The sequence below is a fragment of the Anopheles darlingi genome, chromosome 3, assembly GCF_943734745.1.
Source record: "Anopheles darlingi chromosome 3, idAnoDarlMG_H_01, whole genome shotgun sequence".
Taxonomy (NCBI): domain Eukaryota; kingdom Metazoa; phylum Arthropoda; class Insecta; order Diptera; family Culicidae; genus Anopheles; species Anopheles darlingi.
Window position 1 is genome coordinate 49,914,542 of NC_064875.1, and position 15,000 is coordinate 49,929,541.

At 51.5% G+C, this 15,000-nt stretch overlaps 1 protein-coding gene across 8 annotated transcripts in view; it reads right to left on the bottom strand.

The window, feature by feature from the left end:
- The window catches only part of LOC125957979 (matrix metalloproteinase-14), a 23,890-nt gene that overhangs the window by 8,501 nt on the left and 389 nt on the right, over window positions 1–15,000 (bottom strand). For 5 of the 8 annotated variants that reach the window (XM_049691066.1, XM_049691071.1, XM_049691070.1 and 2 more), the window contains 2 exons: window positions 14,459–14,672; window positions 8,957–9,265 (listed from right to left, as the gene is read on the bottom strand). In XM_049691066.1, coding sequence (XP_049547023.1) covers window positions 8,957–9,091 — 135 coding nt within the window. In that variant the 5' untranslated portion in view covers window positions 9,092–9,265; window positions 14,459–14,672. Of the gene's footprint in view, window positions 1–8,956; window positions 9,266–9,743; window positions 9,863–14,245; window positions 14,407–14,458; window positions 14,673–15,000 lie in introns of those variants that run through there. The other 3 variants (XM_049691068.1, XM_049691069.1, XM_049691067.1) reach the window with 3 other exon arrangements.

The following is a 15,000-nucleotide window of genomic DNA, read 5'->3' on the forward strand; positions in this document are numbered from 1 at the left end:
CGAGGTCGCTCCGTCTAAAAATATCAAACTGTTCCCGCTGGCCCGGAATTACTGCCAGTGGCAGTGGTAGGAGTAAGGTCCCCTTTGGTACTGGACGGCGAGCCTTGAAGGTGTTGCATCTGGAACGCAACAGCTCGCTCGAGTCGGATGCGATGGGATGCGGCATGTCCTGAGGGAACGCTCCCTGGAGGCGATGATACGCTGTGTGATGTAACCCATCGGCGGCGTTTAGGGAGCGCTGGTGTTGGCACGTGCCAGGCAAGGCCAGACTAGGGGCTCGAAAGTAGTAATTTGCTCATTCCGGACGAGCCGCGGAGAGGAAGTCATAAATCGAGAGGGTCGCCGCCAGGCTACAGTCACGATCTGGTGCGCCACTCCGGCAAAACGTTCGTCTGGCGTGCTGCACCAGATGGCGCACCAGATCGCACTCAAATATTGATGATCTCCTTCAGATGTGAGATCGATGGCGTAAATGGTGTTTAAATGCAAGTGAGCGCTCTTACGGTTGACGGTGGGATGGGTGTTTGAGAAGTGGCTGTTGGCCCGGTTATCAAGTGTTTTTTGATTCGTGCGCATTATGCCGTGCCACGTTGGAGGTTACGTAGCCTTGCAGTCAGGTTGTCGGATGTCAGGCGGTACCGAGTGCTCCGTGTCACGTCGGCTCACTCGTGCTGTTTGTTCTACTCATTGTTGCCACGCCTGAATCATCTGACAAACATTTGCCTCGGCCCAAAAATGGTGTCTCTGCTCATCTCGCGAGCCGAGCGAGATTTGCGGTCCCATTGGAGCCCCATTGTCCCATGCTCGCCATGGCGCTTCTAGATATACTTCGTGACGATTGCAGCTTCTGGTGCAGGTGAAAATAGCTCGTGCAGCTCGCTTTACGATCGTTCTCGTGCCAATCTCGTGTGCGGCTGGGCGAATTCACGTCGCGTCACATTGCATTGCTACCTTTAAAACAATAGCGGCACAGGAAACAATGGAAATCTTCAGAATAATTTCTTGCGAGCGTTACATTCGCGAGGATTCCATTCGTTCTGAGTAGAATACGAAATAAAGTGTGGCGTATGAGAGTGACTTTGTAGAATGATGCAAAAAACACATCGAATGGAGCATCGAAGACGTTGATTGACAGAACAGAATTTTGTGTTTTACAGAAAAGATGTTATCAGTGTTTACATTTAAATGAACGAATGCAGTTTCTTAATACTTTTCCGTTATTTTATTACTCTACATTTGTTTAGTATCCTCTCTATTTATTATTTCAAGAGCTACTATGTTCGAAAACCAAATTTATTCTTGGTGATCAAAGTTTGACAGACAGATTGACGGATTAAACCGTTTCTAGCATTGAGAGCGCCGTAAATGAAGTTGAAATGCAACTAGAATTCAAACGGTCCCGTTCCGCTACAGCGCTTCAGGTGTACCGTTCTCTCTATACCACCTACCCCTCCCTCGTCTCCGCCCTTCTCTGCTACTTTCAAATTACACTCAAATTACCGCATGCAAAACGCTCACCGAGGTCGCCACTCATACAGCCAGTCAGCATCATTTCGATCAATGATGCTGACTGTAACGGAACGGGGGGGAGGTGGAGGGCGATACTAATCGGTGCACCTCCCCCCCCAAAGTGGTTACCGGACCTGGTGAAAACCGAAAGATGGTACCGATTGCACGTAATTGTCGCATTTTGCAGTAAACAACAACGCAGCATGACGACGACGCTCAGCAGAAAAATGGGGAAGCGAGCGACGGCGCGGCTCAGCTCATTTGTAATCAATAAACACATCAACGCGGAAGGTTAATCGCATCTCAGGCGTGTCCGGATCGGCGCACTTCCTACATACTACATAGCAGCGGCGTCCGGAACTCCGGCGCAGCAGCGTCCAGCAAATCCAGCAACACAACCATCATTAACACAGAAACATAGTGTTGCCGAGTATGGCAGAAGGGGTGGTGGCGAGGGGGTGTAAGCTACCCCACTACTTCCCTGCCCCAGTAGTGGTGTTGGTGGTGGTGGTGGGGGACTGGCTGTAGGTCAAATCCGCCGGTGCATGAATAGTAAATCAAAGCTCATCCCTCTCTGCAGTCAGAATGAATCCGACAGATTCCGACAACGAGTACAACGGAGAGCGACAGAGAGAAAGAGATGGTGGGGGTGGGGTACGGTGCGTGAGTGTGAGGGTTGGCAATGAAAAATCATAAACCCGCTGACGATGACGATGACGATGACGATGACGACGACGATGACCCTAGCTCAGGCAGGGCCTGACTTCAGCTCCAGCGCGAAATGAACTCTCTCGCGGCCAATGCCATCGGTCGGTGAGCCGGTTGGTTGGTTTGGTTGGGACTGTCCGTGCAAATGTGGTGACGCTTTTCACAGTGCGACACCGCGAGGTCACCGAAAAAGCTCCCAACACAAGAGGGTCTGGGAACATGGAGCCTTAGCGTGAGAGCTTTTCATTGGCGCGACCGGTTGGCGTTCTTTGGGAGGGAAAACAAAGAACCGGTAGCCAACTACTACCTCTACTACTGCTTCTGGTGCTGCTTCTGGAGTTGCTCTTGATCACCGGAGACGCTCGAGGAAAATATTATGCCAATGCAAGCGACCAATCGGAGAGCAGCAGAACGCGGAACATTGCGCACCCCATCGCTCCAATCTAGGTGACGCCAAAGTTCGTTCAACTCGCACGCCAGTGGACCTTCGCCGCGTCGAGCTTCCCTATCGATTAGATGAACGCGCCGAGGTACTACTACAGATTACGCTGCTACCTACTACTACTACTACCACTACTGCCACTACTACCAGAGCTGCTGCTGCTGTCGGCGAGAAAGAGTTGATTGGCTGGAGTGGAAAGAAATGAAACAAAGCCTCAGCATAGATAGCTGGCGTGCGCATGAATGACACTGGATTTGCATTGTCACATTGGTATTTCATTAAGTTAATGGTGCACGCCATGTGGTGGGCTGCTGCTGCTGCTGCTGACGTTAATGTGTTGCAGACCGGGTGGTGGACCGTGCGGTACACGTGCCGCGCACCAATGTTTTCAATGTTTGCCCAGACCGATGGCGATAGCCGCTAGCCGATGCAAGCGCGAACCCGGAAGGGGAAACCCCCTGTTTTGATGTATTGCTTGATGGTGATCTTAATGGAGGGATGTGAACGAAATCGGTTTGTTGTTTAAAACAGGGGTTTTTGTTTCGAAAACAAGAAGTAGCAGGAACTCGATGGATAGAAGATAACTTGAATAATTAGATTGTAAGTTATATATTACTTGATTTTCAAAATGCTTTTCATTTAATGATTTCAACACACTTCAATTAGGTCACTTTGAAATAAGGTAGTTGAAGCAGTTTTATAAAAATACAAAAATATAAAAAAAAACAATTAAATTAAAACGAATAATTAATAAACTGCACAACGAGCAAACAAATTAAAATGTCAACAAAACGCGTGAGTAGAACTCGTGAAAAAATACCAAACACGACGAGACGAAAAGCTGATGAAGCTCAAACTACGATCATCTATCAACTATCACAGAGAGAGAAGCAAACAAACAGCAAAAAAAGAAGTACTCTTCACAATGCTCTTCGGTACATCAACAAATGACGCATCACAATAGCATCACGACACAGCGCACACCACACATCAGCGCCAGGTTCTCATTGAACCACTGTTCAACACCCCCGTCCCCAAACCTCCTGTCGCATCGATCAACTGTTCCATGCGGCGGCGCCGCGTCATTCCAAAGACGACGGTAATCACGAATGATTGCTCACGAGCGGCCGGGCCCAGCATGAAAACATGTTCGACGGCTACAAAACGGCGGTCGGCGATTGATTATTGTTAAGCCACCCCGCCTTCCCAGTGTGCCGCCCAGCTTGAGTAGCTGATGAGTTAGCAGATCGGAGCAGGTTAGTGGTGGTGGTGATGAAGCGGCTCAGACGACGTCAGCCGATTCTGAATGAGGAAGCATCCGATTGGCGTCCGCTTACTGGACTGGACTAAGACTACTTCTTGACCGCTCATCTTTCGGTAGCTTATCGGCATTATCAGTGGTACTAGTGCCCCGTAACCTCTCTGTCCCACGATGGTAGTGGTTTGGGGTTTGGGTTTGGGTAATTGAGCACATGGCTACCGTCCGGGAGTACGGGAATGTAGGTCATGCTTCATGCGGTGCCGTGGTCGTGGAGAACCATTCCAATACGAATTGTTGTAGCATTGTCCATCGGTCTGGGCCCTGGGATGGGTGGGAATGTAGTGAACGCTCTTCTCTTTTCGGGGAACCGACCTTGAGCGCTGGTCGACCGCTCGGTTCGGTGTGTAGTTATCGCGAGTACATCGCCCACTATCGCTGCAAGGTGATACACGGAGGTAGTGTACCATCCCCTTGACGGTGGTGGCTTATCATTCCCGCCAAACCCTTTCCGTCTACCCACGAAAGTGACGAAACGAGGAACGAGGAGGAGGAGGAGGAGCCTTTCTTCGCATTGCATAGAAGCGTAACCGTTAACCTTCACCGGACCCTTATCGTGGTGGTGGGTGAGTCTCCGATACGTGGTTGTGTCGACTGCTGATAGTGCACCCCGGGGCGCAGCTCAATACTATGACCGCGGCCAACAAACGGACATTTGCTCGCACGGACCAAGCCCGCCCGATTCTATCGATATCGGTGACGACGACGACGACGACGAGGAGAGTTTCCTGTTGCCCACCATGAGTAATGCCCAACTACCTTTACCGCATATAGTGTGCGCACAGCAGAAGCGCAAACATTGCAGCATTAACTTCCTATCGGGTAAGGGCTGCTGCGGACGTAAGGAGTAATGAGCCACCACGTCAACGGCCTGTCCACCGTGGCATTAGCTCATTAGTGCGCTAGAACGACTAGACGACAGAAGATGCTGGAAGTGTATCGATTACTCTTGTCTAGAACCAGCGAGCGATGCGGAAGTCGCGGTCTCTTCGATCGATTGGTGAGTTACATAACGTTACTGTTTTCCGTACGAGGATGACCATTGCCAGATTGACCTTTTTTTTTCTGCTACATCGGTCGGTACAGGAGTTGGAGTGTGATTTCCTGATTCCTCACCGGCGATCGCCGTGCATGTTATGCGCGCATGCGGATCGACTTAATGGGCCCACCATTTGCGAGCGCGACGAGGTGCGACGGTGCACAATTCATTAGGACTGCTAATTGGATGGACAAGTTAAAGATCAAACCCTTTAAATGGCGACACGTTAGACGAGGTGTCAGCAGCGGTTTAGCGGTTAGCGGTTGTGTGCGATTCCGATCTCGCGACAGAGAGAGAGAGAGACACAGCTCGGTCACAATGGCCGCACGCCGCGCCGGCAGCTGCCCTTTCTTCCAGGAACGCCGCCGCGCGCCCGATGATTCACTGCCCTCCACCATGCATGTTTAACTTACGATCGAAGATGACACATAGAAGGCACGTACACACACCTCTGTGTGTAGGCGATATATAGCTACAAGACAGCTGCAGCTGGCAGCAAGCCAACCCTGGCGACTCTTTGTCTTCGGTAAGTTGCAACGGGTTTTACTTCCCGGTTCGATCGATCGATCGTTCTAGCGAATATCGATTCCTCATCGCTGGTGCGTGCGATTTTTACAAATCATCGAACGCTGCAAAAAAAACCGCTGACTGCGCATCCCGACCATACGCTGTTCTATTTTGATCGCCAACGATCGCCCTGCGCCATGGATCGTCCTCCCAATTTGTTACGATTATTCGTCCGAAAAACATTCTTCCCTGCTCGTGCTTTCAGCTTATCGATCCGAGTGGAGCGCCGGCTCCTTGAGCCGGGTTGCTCATTACTCACGGTGACTTCCAGGAATGAAGACCGGATTGCCCGGTTTCGGCGTGTACGTGGGGAGGTGCCGTGCGAGCGGCCACGCGGTGATGATGATTCATCAACGAAAGTCATTGAGCCAGCGATGAGAAGCAGAAGGAAAAGCGGATGCAGTGACGTCATTTCGTCAATGGATGATGAAGGAAGTTCTTTTACTTCTGCAAAGCCACAAAGCAGGCGTTTGTAAGGTGCTACCATGTACAGCAAATGAATTGAACTATCATGCGCCGAAAGCCATGAAGTTCTGCCGCGATGGCGGTCCATAATGCCCCCCCACTGGGAGTAGCTGGGTGTGTTTTTTGGGGAGCTCAGTCAACGGGCAGTCCCCCGATGGCATTTACATACATACGGATAGGGAACACATTCAGAGACCAACAAGGGTCATAGAGCAAGGTTGGATCTAGTTCGTTGTGTGCCTGTCCTTTGCTACAAAAATGTAAAACAACTGACCAAGTCACGCAACCGCAACCGTGTTGTGGTCACAACGGAACCGGGAGCTTCCTAACCACGCACAGGCCCCACAGGGTTGGTTAAGTACAAGCATGGAAGGAGCTACAAGGTTGTGGAACCGAGGTCGATGCCAGACAGGCTCCGCACTGGCACCAGAGGGAGGGAACTACCTTTTTATTCCTATTCCGTCTCCTTCGCACACCGGTCAGACCTCCCAGGTGCCACCGTCTCCGTCGAAATCGGAAGCATAATTAACCAACGTCACTCCCGAAAAATCGGAAAACCCCGCGTGCGATGTGCGAGGGCAGCAACCGCTACGCCGAGAACGTTGACCTACGGGCTGGGGCTGGGCTGTGGCTATAAAAAGGTAAATGTGGGGGCCGAGAACGACGCCAAGCGCCAAAAGGAAAACTCCAAATCCTTAAGGCCAGGAGGCGAGGAGGCCCTCTGTACATCCCTTAAGGTGACAAGGCGTCGTCGTCGTCGTCGGTGGCGGCAGCGTTGGTGTTTTGGGAAAATCGATACCGAAGCGAACCAAGCGAAGGTACAATGGCCACCGGGCGGCCATCGAGGAGCTTCACCGAGCAACGAATTCGTCGTCAAACATTCCGTTTCGTTGGAGTACTATTTTCGCATTCGGTAAAAGCGGATCGCAACTCCATGCAAAACCCGGGAATAGCTTCTCCGAGCAACCAGGAATAGCGACACAATGCCTAACGGGTTGTGTCCTTTCAGTAGCACCATCGTTCAGCGCACGGTTCACGCAACCCTGCACAGTAGTGGCTATGTTTGTCGCCAAGGAGCACCCCCCCGGAGGGAGACAAGTCGTCGTCGGTCGTCTGGAAATCCTATTTCTGAATGCCACGCCGGAGCGGCGCGTACGTGGTATGAAAATAGCAAAGCAGTTGCAGCAGCAGCAGTAGGGGAGCGCCAATCCATTCCATTAATATGCCAACCAACTGACCTTCCCCTTTGGTACCGAAGGCTCTTCCCTTCAGGGCGACTTCAGGGACTTTAAAAATGGCGACCAAGCGGGAGAAAGTGTCAGAGCCAAGACGCTTTCGCCCCCTAAAGTCTGCCTATCAGTACCGAGGTCTCGCACACGTGGTCACATATTCCAGGCGAAGGATGCATTCGATCAAATGCGCTGTCCTTTGCAATAAACTGGAATGTGCGGTGCACCTGGCCACAAGGCTGTGCCCCGTGATTTACCGTGTACCGTATGCAGTGTCAGCGGTGGGCTGCGTAGCGTTCTTGCAGCAGCTGGCCACGTGGGGTGCATACGTGACATAAATTATTAGATACAAAAGCATAAAAAGAAGAGAGAAAAAAAACATTGACCCACGACAAATTGCTCGAGAAATTTATTGCCAACCTCCAGGAGTTTGACGACAAACGGACGGCAGCGAACGACGTGCGATGGTCGACGACAAGGTAAGGACGACGACGGCAGTAAGTAAGTATTAGCTAGCTTCAATGTCATTACTACCCATCATCCGGGCCGGTTTGAGGCGAGTCCTTAATATCGGGCTTCCATTTCCATTTGTACCTTTTCATTAGCGTTCGATGCAGTGGCCATGTTTTGTGAGGTTATGGTACCGCAAAGCGTCCACGACGCAAACGATAAACAAACAAACAACTTTTTCGGCGCTCTACAGAGTCTAGGAAGCATAAGTAAGTGAAGCTACTAAACACACACCACTTATCGACGATCAAAACGATGGTTCCATCGAGTGGTTAAGTGAATGGCGATCGGATCGATCGAAGCGAGAGCCACACCATCATGGCCACCCCCCAAAATTGAAAGATAAAGTAATCGAACCGTCAGGTTGCGTGCGGTGTTCGCTGTGTTCGGGTTGATGAGTGGCATTAATCAACACCACCATCAACACCGGGCAACAGGCTGCTGCAGTGACCGAAAAATGAATATCTTCATTTTTCCCCTTTTCTGTATCCCGAAAAATAACCGTCATTTTGGTGGCGGATGCCATCATTAAAAGGCCATTAGCGTGTGTAAGCGGCGAAGATAGCCAGCCAGCCAGCCAGCCAGCCAGCCAGTTAGTCCATATTGGTGAACGCCACGGTTGGGGACAACTAACCATAAGCTACGAGCGCGACCGAGGTGCGACTTCCGAGTCGCAACCACTTGGGTATGCGCTCGCGATAACCTGTTCTCGGTGGTGCACCGGACGACCCTCCACACCAAGGGGGGGGGGGGGGGGAGGGTGATGGCCATACATGGAGATGGCCATACATGGAGATGGAGATGCATACACAAACCGCGATTGCGATTGAGACAAATATGAGCGGCTGGCACTCCGCTGGTCGGGGTGTTGATAGCGTCGCCGGTCGCGGTCGCCGGTCGCGGTCGCCTGGTTTGGGAGTGGAGCTGGTGCCCGTAGCTAGAAGAAGCGGTCACTCCAATTGAGGCGACCCCACGGTGAATTGAGTTTAATTAATTTCATCTTTCAAGCGGCCATTTGGTTTATGCTGAGGCGGCGAGTGGCCAACATTCGTGTTGCTTTCGTGGATTGCCGGGAATGGGCGGCTCATTATCCTGGATTCCCTCCCACGCCACTGCAACTGTTGGATGCAACTACCAACAAGAACCAACCCCCCCGTGGAAGAACTTACCTCGGCCTGTGGCGTTGCGCGGATTGGTGTGGCGGTGGTACCGGATGCGAGGATGGTGGCCACCAGTAGGGTGACAACCAGCAACCCGCAGCAACAGCAGCAGTTGCGGCAGTCTCTTCGATTCCGTAGCATCATCGTGCTCAGTAGTGCGTGTGCGCGTGTGTGTGTCACACTCACTCTTCTTTGCTCACTCGCTCGATCTTGCACTCTCTCTCTCTCTCTCTCTCTGCCTCAGCTGGATGATGTGTTGGGTGATCCGTATTCGGGTCAAAACGACGGGGTGGCAGTTTCAGGCCAACATCTAGAACTCTGCAACGATAAAAGAGAGGGAGGCAGGAAGGAAAGGGAGAAGATCAGTCGTCGGTCGTCGTAGTAGTAGGCGATTTCTGTGGTTTAAACGGTGGGGTTGAATGCTGGAATGTGCACCTAACCTAGCTTTTTTTGCGCGCCGCCGCTACGCGAGCGGAAATTGTGGCCACAAATCAGGTGACACAACGGAGGAGTGGAAAAATGAGGGCAAGGGGGGGGGGGGAGGGGGAGAGTGATCGATGCAAGGCGAACCTCTCGTATCGGTATTGCGGTACCCACACCCGGTGGTGGTGGTACCCCTTGCCGTACGCGCCCAAACTAGAACTGAAGCTCACCTTGCATCCATTCCCAACACACACACACACACACACACACACACACACACACGCGCGCGCGCTGACGTTAGTCCGCCTGCGCTGGACAACAAAATTGAAATTTATTTCAACCACCCTCCTGCATCTCCCTTCCTGCACCTCACCTGCACTGACTACTGTTTGTTTTCGACCTTGGCCGGTTGTGGAAAAGCCGGGGCGAAAGAGACGCGCGAGACACGGAGAGGACGCGCCGCTCACCAACCGTTCCAGAGCAATTTGAAACGAGAGCACACACGACAGAGCACAGAACGACCGAGCGATCGACCGCGACTGGCCACGACTAATTGCGGGCCAGCACTTTGTAGTGCCAGTAATGTGTGCAAACACACAGAGACACACACACACGGCAGGGGATTAGACGAACCGTGTATCCCCTGCTCCCCTGGTGTGTGAGTCCAGGGTGAGATGCTGTTCTGCTGGGAAATTGGTTGGAAAATTGACGGGAAATTTCCGATCCCCATTAGCCGCTGTTGTCTCTATCTCGCTCTCTATCTTTCTTTCTCACTCAGGCTGGTTCTCTCTGTCTGCTCCACGACGCGTTCTAGTGATCGCTATCTGTCACCGACGCGATCGGTCGATGGTCAAGGTTCTGACGGGGATGATGGTTCATCTCTTTCATTTCTTTTTTATTCCTCTCACCTCTTTTATGCTGACCGGATGTGGTAGTGACATTTAAACCCCCTCCACGATCAGCACGATAACGCGATCGTGACTTTGGATACTGTTGGTGTTGGTATGCGCCGTTCCAGCGCTTTGAACCCTGATTTCGATCAATTCGGTAATACACCCTAATCATGGTCACGGTAGGTGACGCAGCGCAGCGCTCGTCGGGCTTATCGCGCGTGCCGGTCAGCCTCCACCACCAAGCACCACACACGCAAACGCGCACTCCGTGTGTTTGTTCGATAGTACTCGGTGACAATTACCCCCGGGTCTTATCTACGAACGAACACAACGCAGTAGTGGCTAGCGCTGCAGACCTTTCCCGTCGCCGATCGTTCCACACCTGACTTCTAGTGACGTTGTTGTTGCTGTTGTTGCTGTTGTTCGTGGTGGTGCTTGCGAAATTAGTGTGCAGCACCAGCCTCACCCATACCGGTTAGTATATCGTGGGGTCTATGAGGAAAGGTAGGTAGGTTTCCTATCTAATCTATTGGTTTGCCGTCGCGGACAATGTTGGGTCGCGGACAAGGCGGCCGGTGGGTTGAGCAATGGCGAGCATGCAAACATTTCATTTTCATCGCCCTATTCCGAATTGTCGCTGTAATGGTCGGTGGTACTGCGTGTTATCAACACATTCCAAACACACACCGTTAGCGTTAGGATTGGCCACCAGAGTGGGGTGCGCTTTGACGGAGAAGGGAACAGGTGCCAGAGCTCCTGGACGCCATCGGGGAAATTGGAGCATCTGCAATTCAAAGCCACCAACAACAGATGCCCTATCGGAGAGCGAGGCTGTTGGTTATTATAGTAGAGCTCGATACAATGCTGGCCTCAGTTTGGATTCAGTTCTCAGATGGATCGTTCGCCAAAGATAGTCGTTTTTTTGTATTGCGACTATTCTAATATTGGCAAAAAGTAATTCATGTTAAGGTAACAGAGCAACTGAAACTTTATGTTAGTTCCTGTTCTCGATGATCTTGTGAATCTTGATCTATATATATATAACTTCAGCTACTGATTCATAGATTGGAACCTAATGCACTACGAGATGGTCTAATAAAACATTGATTAGCACACTGCTTCTTTAAAGTCGAAACAGTAGAAGGAAAACAGCGAAGACAGTTAAACGTTAAATCGAATTAGCGAATCAGGCTTTTAGCAATCGAAACACTCATCCTGCAGCCGAAAACCTTTTACCTCCTTAGACCACTTTCGCTTCGCTAATCATAATTCACACACGCGCGTTGATTGATTGATCATCAAGCAAACAAATATCCGGAAGATCTGAAGACCAGTGACCAGTCCAGCCCGTCGAGTCATCGTTGTGCCGGTCTGCAGCGACGTGGAACGAGGATTTGCATAACGGACCACCGCTGAACCGCCAGTCCTCCCCCGTCCAAAAGACAAAGAGGTGACAATTAGCCGGAGTAATACCGATGCACAAAGAGCACCGAGAAGAGAAGCGCGAACTGGCAACCAACCATTTGTGCTGACGCCCGGGACCCCCTGTTGCTGTCAAAACGAGCGCGTGCAAACGATCGAATGATGACGAGCAGCGACGATGATCGACGAGTGTCAGCGAAACGGGACCAAACAAACCAAAGCAAAGGAGGAAGGAGCGATCGCACACCACCCTCGGGAAGACCCAGCCAGCATTAACCACATCGCACCGGTTCTGTTGTGGATCGGGAATAAATTATTTCGCTAATTTTGAGGAAAAAATTATCTTCACGTACCACCCACAGAAGGCGCGGTAAAGGGGTGTAGAGGGGAAGGTAGGTGCGTGCGAGTTCTTCAAGAAGATCAAGCAGGGGTGGAGGGTGGGAGGTTTATGCAGCCACCGACCGCACTTGACACACGTTTTCGCCTTCGCGTGACCGTTTTAGAGGTCGTGGTCGTCGTCGGTGGCCACGAATGGCGAATGCAAATTGATGGTCCTCGACGTTGGGGCCCTTCTTGCTTGCTTGCTTGCTTGCTTGCGGGCGAAGATCGCGAGCGCAGCGCAGTTCGAAGGTTAAGCTTTGGTCTCTGGTCGAAGCCACTGGTTCACTGGCAGCTGCCAGTCCGGGGTTTCTGCCTCTAAAAGGGTCGTACCGAAGACCAACACTCCACGCGCGCGCACACACGGACACACACACACACACCGGCCTTAGGGCGACGTGGTGTGAATGCGCGATCCGCTCATTCCGAATTCGCACCGAGTGTCGCACTCGACGGGGGAATTGGCTCGTAAAGCGGAGCGTTAGATGACGCTCCACCCGGAGTTCCTTGACCGTACCGGTTGCCGGTTTCGAGTTCCGAGTATCGAACTTTGTTTGCCTGGTCTGGTCTGGCAATGGCGGTTGGTCCCCCCCCCCCGGGTGGTGCATCCCTTTTTGGGACCTCATTTAGCGGAAGATCTTGCCCGATGTTTGATGCCATGAAGGGTGCCCAAGGACGCTATCTTCCGTAGGGAAAACGTGTTTGTAACGTAAGTGTGTGATCGGCTTGTGATGCTCCCGTTGTTGCTGCTACTCGAGACGATAAATTAGATTAGTCATGCAATGTTGTTGTTGCTGCCGGTGATGCTGTTGCGCAGCACTTTGTCGGGCACATGGATCGCCCGCTCGGGCTCGTGAGAGCGGAAACAAGAATCACACGCCACACATCGGCACGAGCATTTCGTGCGATAAATCTTTTGTGCATTTTCTGATGATGCGATGCTGCTGCTGATGATGCCTGTTATCCCTTCGGGGCGTACGGTGGAGGGGTGTGCGATCGTGAGTTGAGCGATAAATGGCGAGCCCCTCTACCCCTCCAACCCAGTTGTTTAGAACAACTTCATTAGCTCTGAATAGTATCTATTTTTTTGGTTTTTTGCGCGTATTTTTTTCGTAACACTTTTTCTTCATTTCTTTATCTAAATTATCAAATACTTGACCATCTTATTGGTCAACCTATTCCCTGGAAGTAACAGGGAATAAGGCAGCAAGCAAAAAGGGGAATCTACAGCAGCAGCACTTCCCACCACCTTATCAACATCAATCTTCCATCGATGCTACCCCATCTTTTTCTCACTTTCCCGGCACACAAAACGGTGGCTCGCCCTCTCCCCGCGGGGGAAGGGAAAATCGGGCCCTTGTTTCACGATCGCGATCTCTCGCCTCCTCCTAATCCGAATGCCTGGTCGGCGGGGTTTAGCAGCTCGCTCGCCCGGTTGGCGATTAATGAATGCAGTTTGTTTATTCGTGTTTTCGTCGTTGCATGTCGTGGCACGGTTAACGCATTAGGTGCCGAACGCGGGAACGCGGGAACCCTCTATGGTCTGGCCACCTGCCACAACCGTTTTCCCACGGCCGACCGTTTGGCCGTGCGGTGCCAAAGATCCAGATCGAACGGTGGAATGTTTTGCTGAAAACAACCCACAAAAACAACCCATTCTCCTGGCAGTCGAACCGTGCTACGTCGTGGTCGTGAACAACAAACATCCGAAGCCACTTGCACCCTTTATGCTTCGGATTTGCCGGAAAGGGGAGAGGGGAGGGTTTCTCGGTTGGGGTGTGACGGAACGGTACGCTCGCCATAGTAACGTGTTATCGTTGGAAAGTCCTTTTTTCGGGTAGGTTTTTTGGGACTCCTCGGGCTCCTTGAGGGAGAGAAAAAGAGTGCGCCAGCGAGAGAGAGAGTGTGTGTGTGTGTGTGTGTGTGTGTGTGTGTAGTTAGAAGGTTCCGTTCCAACTCGTTATTGATAAATCAAACTGCAGGTGACAGTGTAAGTGTGGTTCTTCCTTCTCCTTTCGCCTACTTAGTCCTTTTTTTCCTATTTTTTTTTTGAAGAAAATTTTTCCCCATTTTTTTTTTTCAACAGAATGTCCCTGGCCTCTTCAGGACTTCAAAGCCACATCAAGGCAGAACCACGATTTAAAAACGGCCCACACCGGTAGCAAATCACTTTATCGCGTACCGTTTAAGCCCACAAGTCTTGGACGCTCTTACGCTCTTGACGCGCGACCTGATAAGTGTTTGTCCGGCACGGCTTTGGCACTTGGTGTTTGTGTACAGGCCGGCTTCGAACGAACAATGGCCTCGAAAACGAGGTTATCGCGCGCAGATCCGCAGCAGAACGGAGTGCAAATTCCTCACAAGATGAGCATACGGTACCTTCCAAACAACTCACCTGAACACTTGAAAGTAGAGGTAGGCGGAGGAGGAGGAGGAGGTGAAGGACGTGATGAGCCTGACAGAGAAGCACTTTCGGAGTTTCGCACTCCCACTTTCGCTGACGGTGCCAGCTCAGCCCAGATCAGTGGAATCGAACACCCCAAATAAAACACTAACCTACGAGTGGCGCCAACGGACGATCATCAAGACTGCGACCGCTCAACGGAACGCTGTGGCCGGAACGGGAAGAAAATCGAAGAAATTTCGTTAACACACGTGTTAAACCACTTGCGAGTCGGATGTTGAACGCTGGATAAGCGAAGATGCTAACGCAACTGGCACTGAATGATCTTCACGAATCCAGCTATAGCGATAGACGAGCGTATGAGTCATACGAGTCCAAGAACCCGACCTCTCCCTTTTCACCGGCTCAGTCCCACTCAGTCCACTGTCACCTGTTCACTAACGTCGCGCCAACGAGATAATGTCCAACTAGAGCGGCGAATGGCGGAGTAAACCAGTCCAATGATGATGATGATGATGATGAGTCACTTGGTT